Source organism: Anoplopoma fimbria, chromosome 8 (genome assembly GCF_027596085.1).
Source record: "Anoplopoma fimbria isolate UVic2021 breed Golden Eagle Sablefish chromosome 8, Afim_UVic_2022, whole genome shotgun sequence".
Classification (NCBI taxonomy): domain Eukaryota; kingdom Metazoa; phylum Chordata; class Actinopteri; order Perciformes; family Anoplopomatidae; genus Anoplopoma; species Anoplopoma fimbria.
This window is the reverse complement of record NC_072456.1, coordinates 17,621,530-17,644,743: the sequence shown is the minus strand read 5'-3', so window position 1 is coordinate 17,644,743 and position 23,214 is coordinate 17,621,530. Positions and strand designations below refer to the sequence as shown.

The 23,214-nt window shown below is 38.1% G+C and overlaps 2 protein-coding genes across 5 annotated transcripts; both read right to left on the bottom strand.

Moving 5' to 3' along the window:
• Nucleotides 1-23: 23 nt before the first annotated feature.
• Nucleotides 24-3,097, bottom strand: samd13 (sterile alpha motif domain containing 13). Of its 2 annotated transcripts, none has more exons than XM_054602521.1 (5): nucleotides 2,913-3,097; nucleotides 2,450-2,570; nucleotides 1,244-1,286; nucleotides 1,033-1,144; nucleotides 24-941 (listed from the first exon to the last, which is right to left on the bottom strand). In XM_054602521.1, exons 2-5 carry the CDS (start codon nucleotides 2,475-2,477, stop codon nucleotides 798-800), a joined length of 327 nt encoding a protein of 108 aa, XP_054458496.1. In that variant the 5' UTR covers nucleotides 2,478-2,570; nucleotides 2,913-3,097; the 3' UTR covers nucleotides 24-797. The 2 variants fall into 2 exon arrangements, with proteins under 2 accessions (XP_054458496.1, XP_054458497.1); XM_054602522.1 differs by having other exon boundaries at nucleotides 1,244-1,287; nucleotides 2,460-2,570.
• Nucleotides 3,098-3,280: 183 nt separating this feature from the next.
• prkacba (protein kinase, cAMP-dependent, catalytic, beta a) lies at nucleotides 3,281-16,946 on the bottom strand. Of its 3 annotated transcripts, none has more exons than XM_054602204.1 (10): nucleotides 16,652-16,946; nucleotides 12,851-12,912; nucleotides 12,402-12,530; nucleotides 11,032-11,130; nucleotides 10,625-10,707; nucleotides 10,244-10,370; nucleotides 9,796-9,891; nucleotides 8,317-8,439; nucleotides 7,933-8,097; nucleotides 3,281-6,626 (listed from the first exon to the last, which is right to left on the bottom strand). In XM_054602204.1, exons 1-10 carry the CDS (start codon nucleotides 16,695-16,697, stop codon nucleotides 6,501-6,503), a joined length of 1,056 nt encoding a protein of 351 aa, XP_054458179.1. In that variant the 5' UTR covers nucleotides 16,698-16,946; the 3' UTR covers nucleotides 3,281-6,500. The 3 variants fall into 3 exon arrangements, with proteins under 3 accessions (XP_054458179.1, XP_054458180.1, XP_054458178.1); XM_054602205.1 differs by lacking the exon at nucleotides 16,652-16,946 and adding an exon at nucleotides 14,631-14,712; XM_054602203.1 differs by lacking the exon at nucleotides 16,652-16,946 and adding an exon at nucleotides 14,508-14,696.
• Between the last annotated feature and the right edge of the window lie 6,268 nt (nucleotides 16,947-23,214).

Here is a 23,214-nt window from a genome sequence, read left to right as displayed (position 1 = left end):
TTGTGAGAAAAGAGCACCATTTATTGCAAATCTTTGATTCAGAATTTCAAACTCCAGTGTTATGTTGCACATATACATTGGTCATACATACTTTAATACAGTTGTCTTTGCAAGAATGCTGAAAGCACCACAGGTAGGAACATTAGAATGTATACACTAGGCCTCGTGCCTAGATAATGCAGGTGTGCAGGAACAAAGAGGCTTTTGTTTGGCTCCTTGTTTCTGGGAAAACAAAATGCTTCATTGTTACATGCCAAGGACGTTTCATGGACTCAGCTGCACAGTTTAGAGCATAAAAACAGATTTTAGGGCAAAACGGGATGCACCAGAATCATCTTTTGCATGTATCAAAGTGTTCAGGTACAACAACATATACCGTTTTCAACTATATATATATAATCTTATATACAAATTTTTTTTTTTTTTTTTTTTAAACCAGCATGGGTTAATTTCACTTTGCACACACACGCAAACACATGTATGTACACACACACTCAGAAAAAGTCATACATGCACAGTATTTGCCCAAAATTACTTTCTTTCAAATAACAACACACTAAAAAATAAAATACGTAGAGTATCTCAAGCAGCAGAAATAAGAATGGATGAAAGGGTAAACAGCTGAGGTGACTCCAAGTGAAACCCATTTTTGGAGTCCACACTTATAAAAACATACAGCATTCAAATTCTGTTAAGGTGCCACTGTGGCCAGAGGAGTCTTTGTGAGTTGGCAGCTAACCTGGGGTCTCCTGACACGATGATTGTCACTGAGGTGGGTGTTGGGGTGGCCTGTGGTGCTACGAGGCGTTGCTCTTGAGGTGTTGAGTTTGCAGCGGCTTCACGTGATACTCATAGATTTTTAGTGCAGGGCCCAGTTTTATCGACAGTCCCGTCAGGACGTCGTTACGCGTCATTAGCAGCAGGGACTTGCCATCGATTTCCTGTCAGGTGGAGAGAGAAGAATCAGACTGACATCCTCCTTTATTTTCATCATGCGACTGATTTTTTTTGGAGCAGGAAGAGAACACCAACCTGATCCTGAAAAGCAGTGGCTTGCTCCTCGAACCCTGTTGCCTTGAAGTAATTGACGACGTCAGCAACCCCCCAGTTGGCAGGGTCCGGCAGCTGGCCGTTCTCCTCTGGGCTGTGCAGGCACAGTGAATGCATTCATCTTAATGACTCAGCTGTTTAACACATTATTTCAAATCTATTAATAATGTCTAACACTAAGTGGATATGATACCTTTTGGTGTCAACAGAGCCATTTGCTTTGTCTTCCATGCCAGCTGTAAGAAAAAAAAGGAGAATAAATGAATACAATAATAATCATTGTCTAATGAGGGATTTGACATTCAGCAAATTCAAATCAATGTTCAATATTCACCACAAAAGTCACCCCAAATAGTGTGAAAAGCATTTCTTCCACAGGTTTTAAACACAAATGGCATATTGTTTTACAAAATCAACAAGTTGAAAACAGAAAACTCAATCCATTGACCCTTAAATGTGGTAAAATATTACACAACTTCAATGTTATTGAAATGTTGTGCATTATTTCACACATATTAACCTGTATTTCAGTATTGCATGTTTGGTATCATTAAAAAAAACAAAGACTAATTTGGATTTTATGAACATTTTAAAAGGTGCTTTGCCTCAAAACAGTTCACGATAAAGCTCCAAAAGGCTCCTAGGGGTAACTGCTGCATTGGACAAACGGTCAAGCAATTTAACTTGGACTAAAAGCTTCTTAACAACACGAGCTGAGGCGCAGGCTGAAAACTCACCTCTTCAAGAAATTCTACCCTGAGCCTTCCACTTAGCACTTATTGTATTCATATTAGTTTGTTGCACTTATTGTATTCATATTAGTTTGTTGCACTTATTGTATTCGTATTAGTTTGTTGCACTTATTGTATTCGTATTAGTTTGTTGCACTTATTGTATTCGTATTAGTTTGTTGCACTTATTGTATTCTATGAATTGTATAATACGAATACAGTAAGTGCAACAGACTAATACATATACAATAAGTGCAACTTATTGTACACGTATTAGTTTGTTGCACTTATTGTATTGGTTTGTTGCACTTATTGTATTCGTATTAGTTTGTTGCACTTATTGTATTCGTATTAGTTTGTTGCACTTATTGTATTCGTATTAGTTTGTTTCTGCACTGTACTTTTGCTCTGGTTTATGCTCTTAGATGCTTGTTTAAGAAAGGAGATGCACTTATGACTTCTGGTGACTAGTAGTTCTCTTGAATACCTCTATGTTGAATACACTTATTGTAAGTCGCTTTGGATAAAAGCATCTGCTAAATGACTGTAATGTAAATGTTTCTTTCAAACAGAAACCATGCTCTGGACAGACTGCTGGTGAACAAGGACGCTTGTGCTTTAAGTTAAAGCACTAAACCTAGCCATAACAGGCCAAAAGAGTCTCTTACAATCTGTAACGTTGCAGTAGTTTTTCATCAGATGTCTTCTCTCGCAGAGCTTTAGTGGGTTGGCAGCTCAAACACCAGCATTGTTCCTCTTTCACAGTCTGGCATTCACTGGGTGTCTTCCCTGCAACGACATCAAATAAGTACAGGTGGAAAATGTACAACCAAAACATAGCCAAAGCCCAGAACAAAGCTAACATTGCTAGCATTGTGTCAATAAGTGACAGCGGGGAGAGGATGCACTGTGTGGAAAAATGACGATTAAAAATAGCAGAATAGCGTTACATACAACATGAAATTGTTCATGTAACGTGACATAAATAAAGTGAAAATGCAGCACAATAAATAAATAACGTTGTGCTAAATGTCGATAGCTAATAACTAATCGCTGCCTCCTCGTATTAGGCTAACAGGGATAGTTAGCTCGGCTTGCTAATATAGAATATAACGTTAACAGTTAACTTACCTTATTTTAGGGGGTTCCGGTTTGACAACAACAGCGCGTGCAAGCTGCACACGTGCGTCAGATAATAACAAAAAGTTTCCTAATCACTGAGATATTTTAACAATCATTAAAACGGCGGTGTTCATTTGATAGAATCAAGATTTAATCAAGTAAAGGCAACTAGCCCTCTTCATCGGTTTGGCTTTCTTCGCCCACATGACAGCAGAGCATCATGGGAAGTGGAGTTCTTTTTTTGTTTTAACGCCAGCATCCGTAGTTCAGCATGATCCAGCACCTGCTGAAGTACATCACTGCAATAACAACGCATACAATATGTATCATCACATTAAATACCGACATGTTATAATAAAAAGAATTTATTATAGTGACATATCCTTTGTTACATAAAATTTGCTACAGCAAAGTATATTCTCCTTGCAAACACAAGTAAATATGGGTGGGGAAAAAAACAAAACGTGTCAGCCTTCTTAATTATGTGAAAAATATCCAACAAATTAAAAACAGACACATTTCTGATTTTTGATTCTATACTGGCATGTGTGACTAGCTCATAAACTAAACGGATTTCCTTCAGTCAGGAGTGTGAAGTGCCATCATTTACATCAAATATGACAAATATTATACAGATATGGGGGATAAATAACACATAAGAGCTGTGGCTTTTCTACACATTTTTATGGGATGATTTACACACAGGCAGTTTGGATTGAAACATGCTGAATTCCCATGGGTAGTTTTTTCAAAGTTTGTCCAAATAAAAATGTCATTGGTCTTGCAATTACATTCTGTTCACCCTTCAAACTGGTAAAATTATGTTGGATCTCCTTTAAAAAAGGTGTATATCCAAAGTAATAAAATACAACAAATAGCTTAAGAAAAATAATAAAATCATTTAACCTAAAAGGATACAATTTAAAATGGCATGAGAGGCATAAATGTGTATTAACTGTTGAAAATATGTTAATTTCTATAAATGTTTTATTCTTAATAAGGGCAAATGAAAAAGTGGTACAAATAAATAGCCCACTATATTCACTGTAAATTACACTTTTGTGAATAAAACAGTTGGAGTCTCCTGCATAATGAGAACTATGCAAGTCAAAACATTTAAAATGTAATTTCATTAGACATCTCTAATATAAATAGAAATAGCATACGAAACAGTTGCGCTTTCTGAACTTAAACCGGGGCTAAATCAAATGTCACATCATGTGTTCAATTTATGAAAACAAAAGTTTGGATTCAGGCATAACCAATATCAATATACAGCACATCAGTATCTTAAAAAAAGCATTCAGTCACCAAACCTTTTTCACATTTGGTTGTCTAAGATTGTTTAACTTGATTAAATTGCATTTTTCTCATCCACAGACACTTGAGCACCATGTCAAATACTGATCCAAACTTCAGAAGACTTATCAATTTCAAAGACTGTCAACAATGCATTATTGTTTCCAACAAGATGTGAAATGTAAAAACTTTGATTTCCCCACAACCCTGAATGCCCGACCTGCAGAAATTACCTCAAACTCTGACGTCCCTGTGGACGGCAGGGACAAACTTCCCTCTAGAAAATCAAAAGATCACAGAATCAGGAGCAATCAGGACTTTTCTGACATCTGGAAGTTCAATAAGTGGACACCTTGGCCTTGTAGGTATTGAACCTTTGACATATAGATTCTATGATCACCTGTTAAATACACGTCAACCAGTCATGCCAGAGGCAGGGACTACATTTCAGCAGCAAGAACAGGCAATTTGTCCGAATTCAGGGGAAATGAGTGGTGCTCTTAATAGAAAAATCCCTCATAAAACTTATATTTATCTTGAGGGGAGAACATATGTATTAAATATTTGTAGACAATAACTTATCAGGAGTGATTTACAATGAACATGTTCTTCAAAAGTCACTCTTTTGACCTTATTCCCTTTGAAAATCTGTAACAAGACAAACCATTTTTGTCTTGTTAACGTTCTCTAACTGACCTGACTCAGCCTGAGCAATTTTGCGAGGAAGAGTGAGCAAATATTGCTTCATCACAGTGTATAAATTGGTTAAATGATGCAAAGAGACTACAAGCTATAGTTGAGGTAAGTATGTTTCAACCAAGTGGTGACCAATATGAATACTTCAAGGTTATGATATTTCAGTTATTATTTCATGGTTAATGGTTTAGTTTTGCTTTCATGGGATTATTTAGAGGAATATGTCACTCAGGTAAAAATTGCCTATCGAATGCATCAACGTCCCAGGCTATGAAACAATTTAAAAGGTAACAAAACACAACAAAAAAAATATATGGGAACACTTTCAGGGCACTATTAGCTTGTTGTGACACCGCTGTACAAATGTAACAAACATGCAAAAGTAAAATTGAAAATAAAACAAATATGGCAGTCGCACAATGTCCTCATCAGAGCACTGTGTAAGCACAATTTACAAACAAAATGGGAAAGAAACCCAGAATGGACAAAATATGTCCATGTGACCAACATACTGCTTTGCATCCACAGCAACTTACTCTCAAGAAAATCTAACAAAGTGATCTTTCAGCAATTATGCCATGTCAATAAACTTCATTCAATGGACGTACCAAACACAGATGACCCCGTTCTGTGGAGTGAACACCTTCAGTTTTCCTTCCTTGTGAAACAAGAGTTGTACCTGAAAAATATATCATCTCATTCCTTTCATTTAATACCACACCCAGCCTGAGATGTGACCAGATATGGATAAAACAATGCTACAATTGAGCTAATACAGCATTGACAAGTTTCTGCTTCATAATAACCCTTGTCACTATTAATTCATCTCTTCAAGAACTGAATGTGTGGGTGCTAAAATTCAGAAACTTCAAAAAAGAAATGTCATCAGTGTTGCTATTCTTTCACAAAGCACCAGTTTCTTTGTTTGAAATTTGGTCATGCTTAATAACGCAAAATGTTTGAAAATCGTATGTCTTCTACATGTGTATAATTCTATATGCACAAATACACGGTTCTAGGTCTTAAGGACACAAGAATGATGAATAATGGTTACTGTTGAAGTGTTCATGATTGAGTAATAATAAACTGAACCCTAAAACACACTCAGGCAAGTAACAGACTACATATAACTGGCAAGACTCAATGTCAGAAATGCAAACCAAAATAATCCCTTCAATTTTCCCGGAGCTTAAATCACAATATGTGCAATACCAGCTAATACAATCAATCACTCTTTGTGCCATTTAAAAATGGGCACAAGATTAGTTTTCATGTTGCTTTTCAAATAATTATTTGAACTGAAATAAGGAGGAGGGAGCGGCAAACAAAAAAACAGAAGAACAGAAGAAAAAAGACAAAAGATGAGAACGTGGTCTAGTATTTTTTGTGTTGCAGCACAAGGGTTGTCTGCATAATGTGCCTGTGTATAGGATAGTGCTAACTGCACGCAGGATCATGGCAAGAAGGACCTCATTCGGCTGTGTGGGATGAAGGAACGAGGCATTTGTTTTGAACACGGGATGGCCTCAGTTCCACCGTAACCCTCAGGAGAGTGCAAATATCCCAAAAAGTATGATCCCTGACGGGACACTTGCCCATTTACTAGAACTCAGCAAACTCTTTTGCACACTTTTCTGTTTGTGACACACGAATGTCCTCCTCTTCGTAATCGTCAAAGTTGCTTGTGTCTCCTGGACCTCTGCACTTTGGCAGGAAGGGAGCTTCAACCTAAGAATGCAGAAGAAAGTAAGGAATTAATTTCTGATTATTAATTTAAATATGCCAAATAATGGCTGGTGTAAATTCTGTTCTGTTAAAGTACTAAACTTCATCTTCATTCTATTTCAATGATAAAGAGAGTTTTATGCAGGAGGTGGGATGCCAACTATCTCATTTTAAATTTGAAGAAAACTAAGGAGATAGTACTGGACCTCAAGTTAGTGTGGGATCATAATCCAGTGGTCATACATGATGGGCAATCAATCGGGGCTTCTCCTACAAGTACCTATCATTTGATTAAAGTCAGCATTTTTCCAATTTACCAGATATTCAGAACTCGGAATGCTCCGATCAGTTGGTTACATAATTGACATTGGATGTTATTCTCAACAAATCAGTGTTCATTTTATTAACTAAAACTATGACAAAATATGTCCGTGAACAATTTTTTTCCATGACAACAAGTTACAAACTGTGAGAATATAAACATGAAATAGTGTTGACGAAAAAAGAGGAGATTAAAACTTAACTAAAAATCTGTATTTATCTTGGTCACTTTCCCTTCACACACACACACACACACACACACACACACACACACACACACACACACACACACACACACACACACACACACACACACACACACACACACACACACACACACACACACACACACACACACACACACACACACACACACACACACTCCTTCTTGTCTCAGCCCCAAAATATTGTGCAACTGTAATGAATACTGTTTGCTAGTTAGGTGGTTGATCAACAGATATTTTTGCTTATTGGGCTCTCATAACGGTCCGCTCCTCATAGCAAAGCTGCATCCGTTATCATTCAACTCTTAACTTTTTAATCAGATAATGATTGTAATAAGTGTGACTAAAATGACAAAATTATTGGTTATGGCTAGACTACTTCGACTTAAATGTTCAATATAATCTGATGATTAAAAAAGGAAATTTGACACAGGACTACGACTAAATAAGAGAGAAAACATTTTGAAAACATTAAATGTTTATTCAAATGTGAACTAAAACTAGACAAAAATGTTTTAAATGAGTTTTAAAACTTAAAAAATAACCAAAATTTGAACTAAACTAAAAAGCATTTTTTTCTCAAGAGTAAGACTAAGACTAATCCCAACACAAATTTACAATAAAGGGGCACAACACACCATCACCCCATGACAAGATCACCTCATGTCTTGAATTTACTAAAGAACTAAATGATGGATAGTACCAGATGTGTCATTACATGTTTCCGGGATCACAAACATTGTTATGAAACAATAACTACCTACCTTTCGCTCATAGATGGCAATCCAGTCCGTTTGGGAGAACCACTTGTGATTTTTTATGTCATTCACACCGTTCTTCAGGTTGCCATATCTCTTTGTCAGGTCGACCTGGAGCAGGTTTCTCAGCAGATCCTTCAGGTCGGAGCTAAAGTGAGAGGGAAATCGTACCTACAGGAGCGAAAAAAAGAAGGGAACTCTGGATTACCGAGCACGATCAACACAAAGACACGTTATTCAGCCATTTAATATAACAAAAATATGGGTTGGTAAAAATATACAAAAGAGCAACACAAAACACTTGAGAAACAAATCCAAGCTGAAGGTTGTGGTTGAAAAGCATTCCAATCTTTAGACTCTAAGACTTTGCTTTTTACTATCTCTGCATACCTTGCCGGACACAATCTTTTCGTAGATCTGGATCGGCTGATCAGCAAAAAAGGGAGGGTAACCAGCAGCCATTTCATAGATGAGAACTCCTAGAGCCCACCAGTCCACAGCTTTGTTGTAGCCCTGGAAGAGTCATAAACAGACACTTTTATTTATTTTCTTGTGTTGACTCTGCACTTAGCTTTAAATTGTGGGGTTTTATGTTTACATCATGCAACTTTGTAGTCATTGAATCTTGATATTAACAGTCCACAAACATTAGTACACAAAGTAATTGGACAACTTAGCATGAACCTTTGCATTCAATAACTAGCCGATGTATTGGATCCAAAGACGACACAATCTGCCGGGCCAGCTAGCTTCAATTCTTGCCTGTTTCAAATACTTTTTGACTCAAGACTGGTTTCCTTGTCAAGTAAAATATGCTCAATTAAACTGTACTTGACACAAAGTTATCGTTTGTCTCTTCTATATGTTTTGGGATAATTTTACAGCGGCATTTAAATAAGATCAGGTCCTTCATTTCTTCTCCATATTTAGAAAAGTTCTATACAAACACTACTGCTGGGCTTTAAACTCGTACCAAAGCCGGGCTCAGACTACAGGAGTTTAATATCCTAACCGATTTTGAAATCGGGTAGAATTTATATATATATATATTTATATTTTTAATCTTTACAGATGTTTTTTGAAAATAATGGGGCATCACACACTACAGGCTATTATTAAGTTCATTGTGCCAGAGGCAGCAACACATTGCCTCATGTGTTCTCTCTCACGTGATCTCATGGGGAAGTAGCGTAAACAAAACGGTCACTGGCATGGCACTACAACTTCCTGTTGTGATGGGGCGGCTGTAGTGAGGCTGTTTTAGAAACTGGCCGGGGGTCAACAAGGATTGTCTATTGTTCAATGGAACTGGAGGTGAGATTGTAATAGTGTTTAACAGTAGCAGCTATATTTACAGTTGGAAAAGCAGTCAGCTGCTCCGGCTTGTCTCTCTAATATATAATATATAATACTATTATGGTCCCGTTTAGAAAGTACTGACGATATCCAGATTATAACTCATAAATATCAAACATGTTTGAAATTAAAGGAACTGTTTGAGTGGTTTAAGACTATATCTGTAAACCCCTCACATCACCAGATAATCTGGGGCCAAACATCGACCAAGTTCCCGGACCGGATTTCAACTCCAATTGTAATTATTTTAACTATTTATCCTTTTATATCTTGTACTTTTTTTTAGATTTTTTTATTGCTTTATTGTCAAGCACTTTGTAACTTTGTTTTTAAAAATATACTACTCTATATAAAAAAAGTTATTAGTATTATTATTATTATTATTGTCATCAAATTTGGGTTACTATCCATAAAAGAAGCTACAACTCTTAGCATTTTTTTCTAAATATAAATGTAAATACCCTTTAAAGTTGAACACTTGTATGTGGGCTGTATTGGGTACAAAAGGTTCACCTTGCTGAGGATGATCTCTGGAGCCAGGTACTCAGGAGTTCCACACAATGTCCAGGTCCTGCCTTTTACTCTTTTGGCAAAGCCAAAGTCTGTGACCTGAAGAGAGAACAATAGGAGCATGATAAGAAAAGTAAATATGTAAAGGCAAAGTTCACATGTACTGCACTTCAAACCATGGTAGTCAACAGAAGCCTACATCTGTTTTTTTTACATCTAACTTGGATTAAACCGACTAAATGTATAAATTTGTCATTTTTTATGTTACCTGTCTTTATATTCATAACAAATAGGTCCACCTACTCTTTCCTGGTTGTTTCCTACTAGCAGCTGATGAGTTTCTGATTACCTTCTTAGTTACAACTAATAGTTTACAAACAGAACATGTTGATGACTGATACATGTGCATTCAGTTTACTTTTCTATTATCAACATTACACAGACTGTGTACCTGGATATACCCATGTTGATCTATGAGCAGGTTTTCAGGCTTCAGGTCTCTGTAGATGAGGTCTAAGGAGTGAAGGTACTCAAAGGTGAGTACTATCTGAGCTGCATAAAATCTTGCATGGTTTTCACTGAAAAAAAGGAGGGTGGAAAGACATTGGTGTAATATATGAAGAAGAGTCTCTTCTGAGTAAAGGAGCACACTCAATCATTCATTCCATATATAAGCCTGAAAATAATGTCCGTCTCGAGCTATTCCATCCATGACATTGATAGACCACAGTTAGCAAATTGAAAACTGTCCAGTTATTAGTGGCTGATACAGCATTTTACAATAAAAAAAAAATAAAAAAATAAAGAAATATAATAGAAATGTACACTATACCTGAACCTTCCAATACGTCTGAGGTGTGAGAACATCTCTCCACCGGGGACATATTCCATCACCATGTAGAGGTTTGAGTTATCCTGTTATTCAAAGCAAGACACCTTTAAGCAGAGGCCTCCTGCACTAACTGATCATATACTAAATGGTAAGTGTCTTCAGGGAAATAGAACATCACAAAAGTCATGGTACATTATGGGGGTGTCTACTCCATTGAGGTTGTTTTTAATTACAAACATATAGTTGGCTGGTCATTTTGAGATTAATACTACACCAACTGTAGCACTGTGACAGATGAACACAAACGTCTGTTGGGTTAGTATTAGGATTCCTTGGTGAAAGATATAAAAACACTGGTAATGTGGTTACCATATAGTTAGTTGCAATGGGTAGTTGCCAGCATGTACCTTGAAAGAGTACTCCAATCTGACGAGGAACGGGAAAGAGACGGCCTGTAGTATCCTCTTCTCATTTAGTGTGTGTTCTATCTGCTTCAACTTCACCACCTGAAAAAAAAACAAGGCACAATGTTAGTACTAAGGTTATATTAAGCACAGCATGTTCTTGAACTGAGTATGTATAAGTGGTATATCAGTTCCCAAACTAAACATAAAACAAAGCCACAAGTACCCATGATTTCTAAGAGCTATGCCTGATTAAAAAGTAAATCAACACAAAAATATTTTACATGTTTAAGGCCAATTATGAGGGAACCTTTTTAAAAGCATTGCATTCTTTTTTTATGTTAGAATTATGTCTGTCCTCCTCTCGTGTCAGCTGTTGGCTTCAATTTATTTCAGCAAGGTGTGAAAAGCCATTTCTCTTCACAGTCTTAAAGCTTAACCCATCAGAGTTGTTCTTTTGTTGTCTGTTGCATGGTTGAAAGTGAAATTAGTTTAAATTGTCCACCATCGCATTCATCTGGTGCAATGATGAGTTGGTGGGAAGCTCGGATATACAAGACTTAAAAGGTCAGGTGTTAAATGGCATCACATCCACAAGCCATATTGTCAGACAACAATAAGCCAATAAGCAAAATGTAGACATCACAGAAAGGAATGTCCTAATTTGCTAGGTCCTTATTTTAACAGTCCGACATTAACTCAATCCACAGTTTCAACTGCATTACCACACAATCATATAACACCTGGCCATGACTATGACTGTGATGAATTACTTACTGTATCCCAAGCTAGTTTTAAGCTTGAATGTATGGCATATGCTTTGGGAAATGGTCAACAGCAATGTGAAATTTACATGATTAGCAAAGTAGCATAGTGGTAAGATAAGAAAAACACAGAAATTATTTCAAGACCCCCGTGATGGACTAATAAAAGTTCATTGCACAAAGTGTGAAGACAAAAAAAAAAAGCCAAGTGAGCAGACATCGATGGAAACAAGGAAATTCTCTCAGCATTACAGCCGAAACAGAAAGTCAGACAGCTTTACCTCTTAAGCCAACTGTGTGAAATTCAAGGAAACAGTGTACTGTTACATGAGAAACGCACAGAGGACACGTTAACCTCCTCCTACGACTCTCACATCAGCATTAAAAAAACGAAACTCTCATGTGAAGCGCCTCTGAGGTTTTCACCGATAACATGGTCACAGTGCACGAGAGGAAGAGTTCCATTTCCTTTTACAAGATGTACTGCATTAATGTAGTTATGCAGCCTTTGTCAAGTGTGTAGGAGTTTGATTTTCACAGACTACCCTGATATATGACACTAGTTCTAATGAGATGATTAAAGGGATTTCTTGAAAGCCATACACTTACTTTTTGTTTATCCAAGATCTTCATGGCGTAGAACTGATTTGTTTCTTTATGTTTGACCAGCATAACTCGCCCGAATGAGCCAGTGCCCAGCGTCTTGAACCTATCAAAGTCATCCAGGCCAGTTGTGCTCTGAGGAAACATTGTCAGCGGAAATGAAGACAGCAAAGTGATGACTGAAATGCTTCATTTCTGCATTTAAATTTGGTAGAGTTAAAAAAAAACATGCTGGGTGATGTTTGTACAATAAATAGGCTTTAGTGTCACAGTTAAATTATGCATCAGCTAGCATTCAAGTCAACAAGGTCTGAGCCAGGAAGCGGCTAAGCGCTATGAAACAAAATGTCTATCCATCATTTTGCCTCAGTCAGACTCAAAAAGTCGAGTCCAGCGAGTTAAGAGACAATTAAAGTTGGAATTTTATAAAGCATAGAACACAGGAAACAACTTACCTGTGGTGGACACTCCCATTTTCTTAAAAAATCTTCTTTGGCTTTAGCTAAGAACTCTTTTACTATAAATAGAGACAGAAGTGTGATTTAACAATAAGCATTATGGTACTCACACAGGGTCAGTTAACATGTTGAGGAAAATAAACTGGGGCACTTTAACGTGTTTGGGAAAATAAACAAAGGCAGTTCACATGTTCAGGGAAACAAATGCATTTTAAGGTCAAGCATAAGTCAAGTATTGAGGATGCAGGACTATACTTGACAGAAAAGTAAAAAAAATACCCCCCGCCCCTCACTCAGAAACACGTCTAAAACAGGAAATTTCACTTAATAAAGTGATGCAAAAAGCTCTTGTTGACTTTACAGAATTGTCCAATTCAAAGACAAGCTATTCTGCATCGCTTTCAGGAGTAGATGGGAGTAAAGGAGGGAGGCAGTAATACTGGGCAGAGAAAAAAAGACAAAATACAGAACATAACTGAGGCTACAGTGCAGGCATTAGAAAGGCATTGTGAAAGTCACAGCAGACATGAGATGTCCCAAGTCACAGAGTCATGGCGGGTATCTAATGTCTTGTTGGTGTTGCAATTGGTATGCGGTTGCTGATTTAAATGCATACTTGGCATGAAGGACTATGTGGAAGCTGTATGTTAACAGACTATCCTAAGTAACCTCAATCTTAGTATTGCTTAGATCTAGGATTACACAAATCTAATAGGCCTAAACTGCAGAATAAACTTTTTCTCTGTGACTTAGGATGGCTCATGGAAAAATCACCATACCAAAAGTCTCTACAGTTCACCAAGGGTTTGCAGGAACATTGACCCACATGGATGGAAATGGTGGAGAAGAGAAAGAGAGGAAGAAACATTTATGAAGTGCGTAAAACAAAGACATTTGAGATTCAAGTGGCAACACATAACAAAATGACACAGATGAGGACAACTACCACCTAACAGAAGTTGAACCTGATTAAATTAGTTTACCTGGAAGTAACATAATTATTTTAGTTGGAAAATGAATTACTTCAACTGACTATGAAAACAGTACTGTAGCTAAAACCAATAATCAAGGGTTTAGTTGTTTACAATCAAGCAATAAGTGGATATTTCTGTTAGTATGGGTTGATTCCTCACAATAAGAAGCCTTATACCTACGTATACATACTTAGACCTAACTTTCATACAAATAATACAGGAAGCTTTTAAAATCATTCAATGAACAAAATATTGTTAAACTACAAATATCTATCACATAGACAATACAACAGTGATTGAAAAGACATTGTGTAAAGCCCACATAAATCACATTTTATACTTGAAAAACAGTACACAGAAATGACAGGACAAAGATGATGCAAGCAACTGAGGCACCAAAAATTATCCGTTCTACAAAGCTTCTTTTCCTAATGTCAGGATCCGTGTGCTTGATACAAACTAATGAACGACAATGCACATGAAAAATTAAATACTCAAACTTAAAGGTTTACCAAACCCCTTAAAATACTTCAGAATAATACGCTACTTGGTTAAGCTTCATCTAAATCAGTTTTCAGACACAAAATCTACAAACGCAAGCTGAGACTCGTCCCACTCACAGCTGCAGATGGCAGCTGACAAATTGTGTAAAAAGTGTAAAAGCAACACTGCACACTTACTGAACTTATCCCACATGATGGTGAACTCAGATGTATGAGGCACCTCACTCTCTTGTCCCCTCTGCTCTTGGCTACTCTTACGACATCTATGGAAAAGGCGGCTGGCAAAGGATTGGTCCTTACCCTGGGCCATTTTGAGACAAATTTCTTGCTGCGTGAGTGAAAGGCTCACAGGAAAAGTAACCGTTTTCAGACTGAAGACCAATGAGTGATACGAACTTCCTGTATGCAGCCAAGTGCACTGCAATGCTTGGCTAACCACATAAAATTACACTTCCTGTTCAAGTACTCTGCTGCAGTTTAAGCAGCCAACTGCATCTCTTCTTTCTCTATGTAGTTCGAAACACTTTTTGGTCTGAAATGCAAATGGTGATATGCTTTGACAAACGGTATCTAAAGTAACAAAGCACGCAAAAAGGACAGCCTCTTATGGTTATGTCAAAAACACTGCACAGCTGTGGTGCATTCAGAGTGCTGATAAGGAAACTGTAGGCCTGTACTGCTAACTGACCTAGAGAGATGTTATCTCCAGGTTATCATGCTCTCTGGTGGTAAAGTTTAAAAATGCAGTTCTTCAAAGAGCTTCCCACTATGCTTAAAGTCACCCTGACGAACTGACCCTGATGCTGCATACTTTTTTCCTTCTTTAAAGCTTATGTACTGGAAACGCAGGTTTGTTTGTAGTTACAGCAGTGTGGGCGCTCTGAATTATTAAATACCTAAAATGCAAACAGAAATATAAATTAAACCAAAATGTGTAAAACAGTGTGTTTCAGTACCTGTCAGTTTGCATCACACTGTCATTTGACACAACTTTCCATGCCTCCCTGCAGAAACTACAGGCACCTTGAAAAACAAGGCTGCAAGACTTTAAGGACTACTGCCAATAAGAAAGCAGCTCAAGAGCAGGGCTCTCCAGACAGACAGTTTAGTGGATTAGTTTGGTCTTTACTAACACATGAACACTAAACACAACACAGTGGCCTCTGGCTATTACTTTCAAGTGATTGATTGAGCACTCCAGATTGCAAAATTGCAATTCAACAGGTGCAATTTGACTAGGACAGGGGGGGGGGCTACCTTTCCTTGATGTTATAGCACCAAGGCAACACATTAATGTCACTGCAAGAAAAGCAGCCAGCCAGGCATAACATTTTGATTTACAGTAAACTTGTTGACAGCTGACATGACACATCAAGTGAGCGGGTTGGATAGAAAAACTGTTGCTAGCCTTTTGCAGCCCTTGTTTGGAAAACAAAGCCTGACTATACACCAAAAACACCCACCACCATGATCACCATCATTAACCTGCTTTAACCACATCAAGCAGCCATCTGGTCAACTAGTCTCTCGGTCGTGTCAGGTACCTGTTGTTGGCAGTGACTAGGCCTTGTGCTTCGACTTTAGTATAAACCAATGTTTTGCTGCTATTATCCGGTTCCTGGCAGCTGATATGAGCCTTTTGGAAATTAAACATTGTACTTACATTTTACTGTTTAGACTATATCTATATATATATACATACTGTATATATCTTGCATTTCATATCCACTGTTCATACTGTTCATACTACTCATACTGTTATTTTTCTTTTTTTATTATTATTTATCTGTTATTTATCCAGCACATTGCACTGCACCTTTACTGCTTCTTTTGTACTTCTGGTTAGATGCTAAAACTGCATTTCGTTGTCCTGGTACTTGTACTCTGTGCAATGACAATAAAGTTGAATCTAATCTAATCTAATCTAATCTAAGACCAGTTAAACGTTAAAGTGTTAGCAAAAATAAAAACCCTTCATTTTGTTGAGTCAAGGATGCATTCAATGCATGTGGGAAACCTTCCAACAGGATGGAGGGGACCTCACTGTCATTTTATCAATTCTTTATTTTCAATAATAATCTAGGTGCATCATCTTAGTGAGATAAGCAAACAGACACCACAACAAGGGAGCTAACACACCTAACCTGCCCTAACAAAGATGGATCTTCTCTGCAGCCCTTATCACTGTAACATTGCTGTCTGCTACCACTGGACCACCACTGCTAAAGGCTGCCCTCCACTGACTTTATGGCAGGCTAACGCTGCATGATGGCCAACAGTGAGATGGCTAACAGGTTATTGCATGGTTTCCAGGTACTCACCGCTTTCCTGCTCGTTGCCTTTCTTGGCAGTGGCTGCGTTTCCCATCGTAGGAGGACAGGGCGATGCACAGCTGGCTAGGAGCGACGATGGTGGCGGTGAGCTAACAGGGTCCTCCGTTAGCTAGTTAGCTAACAAATGACAGCTTGTGCTAGCTGCTTGGCTAACAACAACATCAATGTGATCTCTTTGTGGACAGATCCTCGACGTGCTCTGCAAAAACCGCCCTGTTGATCTGTATGTGCAGTGTCCTCTTTTTGCCGTTCAGGTATGCCTCCGCTGGAATGAAAACATGATCCAGACTTTTCACCTCTGCCTGCTGTCGTTTTGTGCTGCGTTCACGTCATATGGGAATACCCATGGAGCAGACTTTGGTGGGGAAAAATGCTGCGTTCAAGGGCCAGTCGGAAATCTCAGCAACTCATGTGTCACATGATTTATTATGTAAAAGTTGTTTGTTATATTTATAATAGTCATATTTAACAATTATTTGCATAGTAGACTGATGACAAGGGATCTCACTGGGCCTTAAATCTTCCTCTCAGAACTATTATTATTATTGCTATTATTGTTTCGTTGTCACAGCAAGAGGGGCCTGGGTTCAATTCCCGGGCTAGACGGCCTTCTGTGTGGGGTTTGCATGTTCTCCCTGTGTCAGCGTGGGTTCTCTCCGGGTTCTTCCTCCCACAGTCCAAAGACATGCAGCTTAGGTGCATTGAAGACTCTAAATTGCCCGTAGGTGTGGATGTGAGCGTGAATGGTTGTCTGTCTATATATATATATACATGTCAGCCCTGTGACAGACTGGCGACCTGTCCAGGTTGAACCCTGCCTTCACCCATTGACAGCTGAGATTGGCTCCAGCACCCCTGCGACCCTTAACTGGATAAGCAGGTTACGGAAATGAATGAATGACTGTTTCGTTGTCATTACCATGGTGACCCAGCAAACCAGAATCTCCATCAGACATCACATTTTGGTGGGCTTAACTTTGTTGACAAGAAAATATTTCTAAAAGGTAAACTCACATTAAACTACTACAGGTAATTTAATTGATATGCATATTCATTCAAAGACGTTGCTTAGTCAGGGATAGATGCTAAACATTTTTAAGCCCTCGCCTCACGGACCACCAAGCTCTTGAATTTTGTTTCCAGAATAAATTATTGGTGGTCCAAATGTAAATGTAAATGTTAAAAACTATATACAAAAAAAAGGCAATTTAACTTTGTACAACATCATGGCATATGTAATTGTTTCTTCAAATTGAAAACATATTCTTTGTTCTTTCACAGTCTCTAGTGCATACAGTACATTCTATAATTTTCACCTTAAACATACAATTAAAATGAATAGGAAATAAATGATGGAAATGAAGCAGGGCTGTTATGCAGACTAAAAGGTGGCTGTTAACAGATAAAATCTAACGGGATTGGTGACTAGAAAGCTTAAATACCCTCATTTTCACTTAAAACAATCATCCGTTCCTCTCCAGACACCATAATCTCATTGAGATTACAAATTGGCCTCAGAGGGCTTTGACAGACAATGTATGAACGCAGTAAAAGTAACGGCTTTTAACTTGTTCAACACCACTAATAAAGTTATGTAACTCATTCACGTGTATTTAGACATAAAAAAAATACTGCAATATCTACCTTAATGGAAATATCCAACCAATTGTAACAGTTAAGACTTTGGACAACAAAATGAAGTGATGGAAACCTTTACATTTGCAAGCTTGAATTATGATCACTGTATTTTGCATGATACATGAATGCAGCATTTTTGACAGAGCAGTTGACAAACAAAGTCAGGTGTTTTTTTGAAGAAAGCATGCAGATTTTATTTGAGGACACAAACATTTTTTATAATTATGGGTGAATCCTTGTGATATGATACATTAGTGGTCATTGGAAGCTTTTCAGTAGTAGACCCTTCAGATTGAGGTACAATGTTTGTGATATGTTATAAAAATAAAAGAATAGGTAACTGCCAATCATTTCTTTACAAAGAAAAGTTGTTGCATATACCGGCCTTGACCTCCTTGGGATGCTCTTTTGTAGCAGATGTGAGCTCTGACCTCCAAGCGGGCACAAGGCCAGAATTACTTAACTTTCAAGGTTCATGAGTGTTACATCAGAATACACAATTTAACTAAGACATACACCTGAATGATGTGAGGTGTTGAAATAAATTAGCATATGAATGAATTGCTGAATAAAATAAAAAGTAAAAGAAAACATCTAAACGAAGCTATTGAAAAAAAGTGGAAGCAACCTGCTGTAATCTAATGGAATGTCTTTGACTGCAAAAGACTGAAAATGTAGGATTCATTCAATTGAAGATGATTGAACTAAAATGAAACTAAAAAACTAAACCAATGCTCTGAACTATTTAAAAACTTGATTATAGTTAATAATTATCAAATAATTTGCACAACCTTAAGTGAATTAGCCTTAACTGATATTTGGAAAAAATGTCTCTGAGAGTTTGAGGAATACTTTCACGTTATTACAGTGATTAATATGTAACAATTACTGAATGTCACGCTAATGAGTTTTTTTATTTAAGCACCATGGTCAGCGACACAGTTACTAGGTAGCTCCCCTGTGTTTGTATCAGCGAGTTGTGGAGGAAGAGCTGCAGCGGAACCTACGTTAAATAATAACCTAAACGGTGTACGACATAAACCTTGCAGCTTTTGTAACACTTTTGTTGCCACTCACAGCCATTTAGGAGTCGATAATAATATGTGCTGACTTAACATGTACGTCTTACAATACACAAAACGTCACGTTGGGACCTTATTGAGAACGCAAACTTCAGCACTTCACTCGGGCCCCCCCTCCCCTCACAGAGAGAATGGTTTCGCCCATGGACTCGCTCCAACACTCACAGCACACAAGAGGGGACCCACAAGATACAGATTTTGTTAAACCAACGACGGGATTCAATAGTAACGCTGTTGCACATCAACACTGTTGTATTATTTAAAATACTCTCGGGACTGAACTGTTTTTAATTTTTTTTAAAGAGACCCCAGTGTATCAGATGACACCAGCAAAAGACGCTGCACTGCCAGTGGCTGGAATAAATACGGTAACGTGAACGGGCTACTTCGCCTTCGCCTCTCCATCCTTTTGCTAGGTAGTGCGGCTAAGCTAAGCTAGCTGTACAGTAGCCCAGGGTCATCATGTTTCCTTTGAATGATTAGACTGCATCTCAATCAGCTGTTTTATATATTTCATTTGGAGGCTGCATTCATTGAAAAAAAGGCCGTAACGAAAAGGCTCTTTCATTAAATTGATAGCAACATTGCCAGATTGCTTCCTTGTGTGATCCCTTCCACCTGACCTATACGACTGGCTAGCAACCTAACGCTAGCTACTGCCTGCTAGCAACTTATTGGTAGCAATGATTCACCTGCTTGGGCTCTGAGGCATTTCATTTGTGAGTGCAAGACCCTGATCCCCACGATGCAAGCGAGGTTTAAGGAAATCCAGTTTGGGTTAATCCAGAAATACAGACTAGATACGTTAAAGGGGATGGCCTACTGTTCTTTCAGTGATCAGGAAGATACCACATTGACTGCCATGCTGTGGCAAAGCACTGGTCCCCTCGCTGATCCCATAGCATAGCTTCTTAGCTCAGGCTATTACTTTGCATGTAAAGCAATCTGACCTGACGTGGTATCTGGTTTATGCTGGTCTAGTTTGTAGCCCAGTGTGCCACTTATAGACCACATGCTGATGGAGCACCCTGGATATAACCATTCCTAAAAGAGCAGATGTATCACATACTAATTATAACATAACATATGAGTTCTAGATGGCATCATGCCTCCTGGATTTATCCCAGAGATAAGGCTATTAAGAAGGATATGATATGGATAAGCTTTTATTTTCATGGAGGCTAAAGTGGGCATACTGCAATGTTGGGGTTAATAAAGGATATTCAATCAGCACATTGCACCTACAATAACTTAGCAATTCAGCTTGGATGCTATTTGATTCAGATTCACATTTTATAATTACATGCCATATGCACAACAGTACACACATATAGTCTGTATCAGCAGGTAGTTTGTTTATTTCTTACTCTTTGCCTGACAGGGCCTTCCCTTTATTATGTCTGTGAGTCCTCTCATATCTAGGACAGACCCTTGCTCGGTTTGCCGACCATAGACCCCTAACGGAAACCTGGTCTTATTTTGATATAAACAGAGAGGATTCGATACACATTTAGAAGAAAGTGTTTAATTAACAGTGGAACCTATAATCATATGTGGTGATGATACTTCTGCATATGTTTACGTTTACGTACGCTTACTTTGAGTGCAGTGTTTGTTGAACAAACACCTATTTGTACATTGTTGGAACTACAAGTTATTTGCCCTAATTTGTCACAAAAAAATAAGGTAGGGCAAGATCATAGTTAATGTCAAACTTTAATTGCAGTTCTAAGGCAGTAATTGAATCTTACATTTCACCATTTTGACTGCATCACTGTAGGTTATATCTGATAAAGTTAAGCTTAGCATTCAGCTGTTTGTTGGTGTATTTCAGTACCCTGTGGGCTGACAGCTCCCACACTCGTTCCTCCTCATATCTGGAAGAAGGCACAAAGCCAGAGTTGGGTCACTGGTTTGAGCTAATTTTAGATCCACTGGCAATTCTAAACCAACTACTTTGCGGTGAGAGTAGTCCACAAAATCAGCTATAATTTTTTCCTGTGAGGACAATGTGGTGATAACAGCTAAGTGGTTGATATAAATACTTTTTACAAAAGGGAATTGCAAGCATGCTGTACAATCACATTGGCATTGTGCCATTTGCACGTCCAGCGAATAGATTTTATACTATTTTCATGACAAAAGCTACATTTTCTACTAGGAAATTCTTTTGTTTACATTTGCTGTTCAGTGTGTTATAGTACAGCATGTCTCCATTCTCAGCCAGTGTCTCTGCCCTTTTGAATGGTTATTCATACCCTGAGGTCCCTGCAGTGCTGTAATGGCAAGACCGGGACATACTGCATGTACAGAAAAGAACTGCTGACATAAGGCTAAGTGGTGTCTCCCCAAGCCTCTATTGATTCAGTATTTGAGGTTTTCAAGATGTAGTTTCATGCAAGCGAGGGAAAACTTAAAACAAACCCTCCAGGGAAGTACCGCTGGTGGTTGAAAGTACTTGTAAGTAGATGTGACACCGCTTGTCATGAATAAAAAGTATCTTGCTTTGGTTCAAGTTTTCCTTTGGCACACTTTGTAAAGCTATTTGTGTTCTCCTTTTCGATTTGCTTTTGATATTAAAGGGAGTACCCTATTTTTGAAGTGCCAGTGTCTTATGACAGTTGGATAATAACAGTGGGGAAATTCATTTCTTGGTAACTACTTTACTTCCTGATGTTGTTTCAGTATTTGTTTGTGATGTAGCCTAAATGCTGCAGGAAAAAAAAGTATCTATATTCCTGAGAGATAGGAACCATGACGTATAGTTACGTGAAAACACACATTAACAACTTCAACTTGTGCTGGATAATTAGGGGTAAGTTCTGCATAACAACGCCTTGAAAGACAGACATGCTTTTGTCATGCATTTAGGGCCTGTGAGACAGTGAGTGGTGCAGATGAGCAGCATGAAGAGCTGACTCTCTACAATGAAGCCTTTCTGCGCTGTGTGAGGCAAAGAGGAAATGCATGAGATCAGCATCCAATAGAGTTCTGCCTGTTAAGCACTGCTCTGCTGTGGTGGCCCTCTGGCTCACTCTGTTGGAGAAAAAGTGTCATTGCATCAGAGGCTTATCAGTGAAAGGGATTTAATGAAGATTTAATACTTCACTGAGGGATTAATTGTGTTGATGCTAGCAGTAAAGTATATAAGTACCGTATATACATTTTGAGGTCTGCACACATTTTGTGGATGTACTCATCTTGTATTCCTAGCAATATTACAAAAAGTAACCAGAAGGTTGATAGAAACTGCAAAAAAGCAGCTCATAGATACTTCAAAATAATACTGTATACTACCAAGGATGGCGCGGTGTTATACATGTTATTATTTTCATTTTAAACATACATTTTCTGTAAAGTATTGCATCTTTTCCATTTTATTAGACAGTAATTAAATTACTGCAGCGATGGGAAGTGTATGGCGTGTGACAATGACCACTGAGCTCAATGGAAACCTGTGATATCAACAGGATGTCCTGCTTAAATCCCTCTATCGCTCTCTCTAATCTGGTGTCTGGTTACACTGAAATATCCCTCTTCTATCATGTGAATGCAAGTAAAACTAGGCCGCCTTGCAGCTGATAACCACCACTACCACTAAGGAAAATGAGCAGAACACGACTGAGCCTCTATCTGCTGGGTCATCCGTCAGGGCGCAACCAAAGTGCTCCAACCGCGACCTCGTACAGTAACGGTAGTCAGGCAAACAAGCCTAGATAGAAATCAAAAAATCTAGAGGCGAAAGGAAATTTGAAAACTGAATTTCTTGTAGCGAACATGCTTTTGTGCTTTCAGTTATCGTGATAGCATGATTTTAAAGTTTTGGGTCCA

What these genes read in the sequence shown, in the direction of transcription:
- samd13 (XM_054602521.1), bottom strand. Translation starts at nt 2,477, where the DNA reads ATGAAAAACTACTGCAACGTTACAGATT. An exon ending in CTACTGCAACGTTACAGATT is followed by an intron (nt 1,287 to 2,449) that starts GTAAGAGACTCT and finishes TTTTTCTTACAG; the next exon opens with CTGGCATGGAAGACAAAGCA. An exon ending in CCACTGCTTTTCAGGATCAG is followed by an intron (nt 942 to 1,032) that starts GTTGGTGTTCTC and finishes TCCACCTGACAG; the next exon opens with GAAATCGATGGCAAGTCCCT.
- prkacba (XM_054602203.1), bottom strand. Translation starts at nt 14,640, where the DNA reads ATGGCCCAGGGTAAGGACCAATCCTTTGCCAGCCGCCTTTTCCATAGA. An exon ending in AATGGGAGTGTCCACCACAG is followed by an intron (nt 12,531 to 12,850) that starts GTAAGTTGTTTC and finishes ATGTTTCCTCAG; the next exon opens with AGCACAACTGGCCTGGATGA. An exon ending in ATCAACATGGGTATATCCAG is followed by an intron (nt 9,892 to 10,243) that starts GTACACAGTCTG and finishes TTCTCTCTTCAG; the next exon opens with GTCACAGACTTTGGCTTTGC.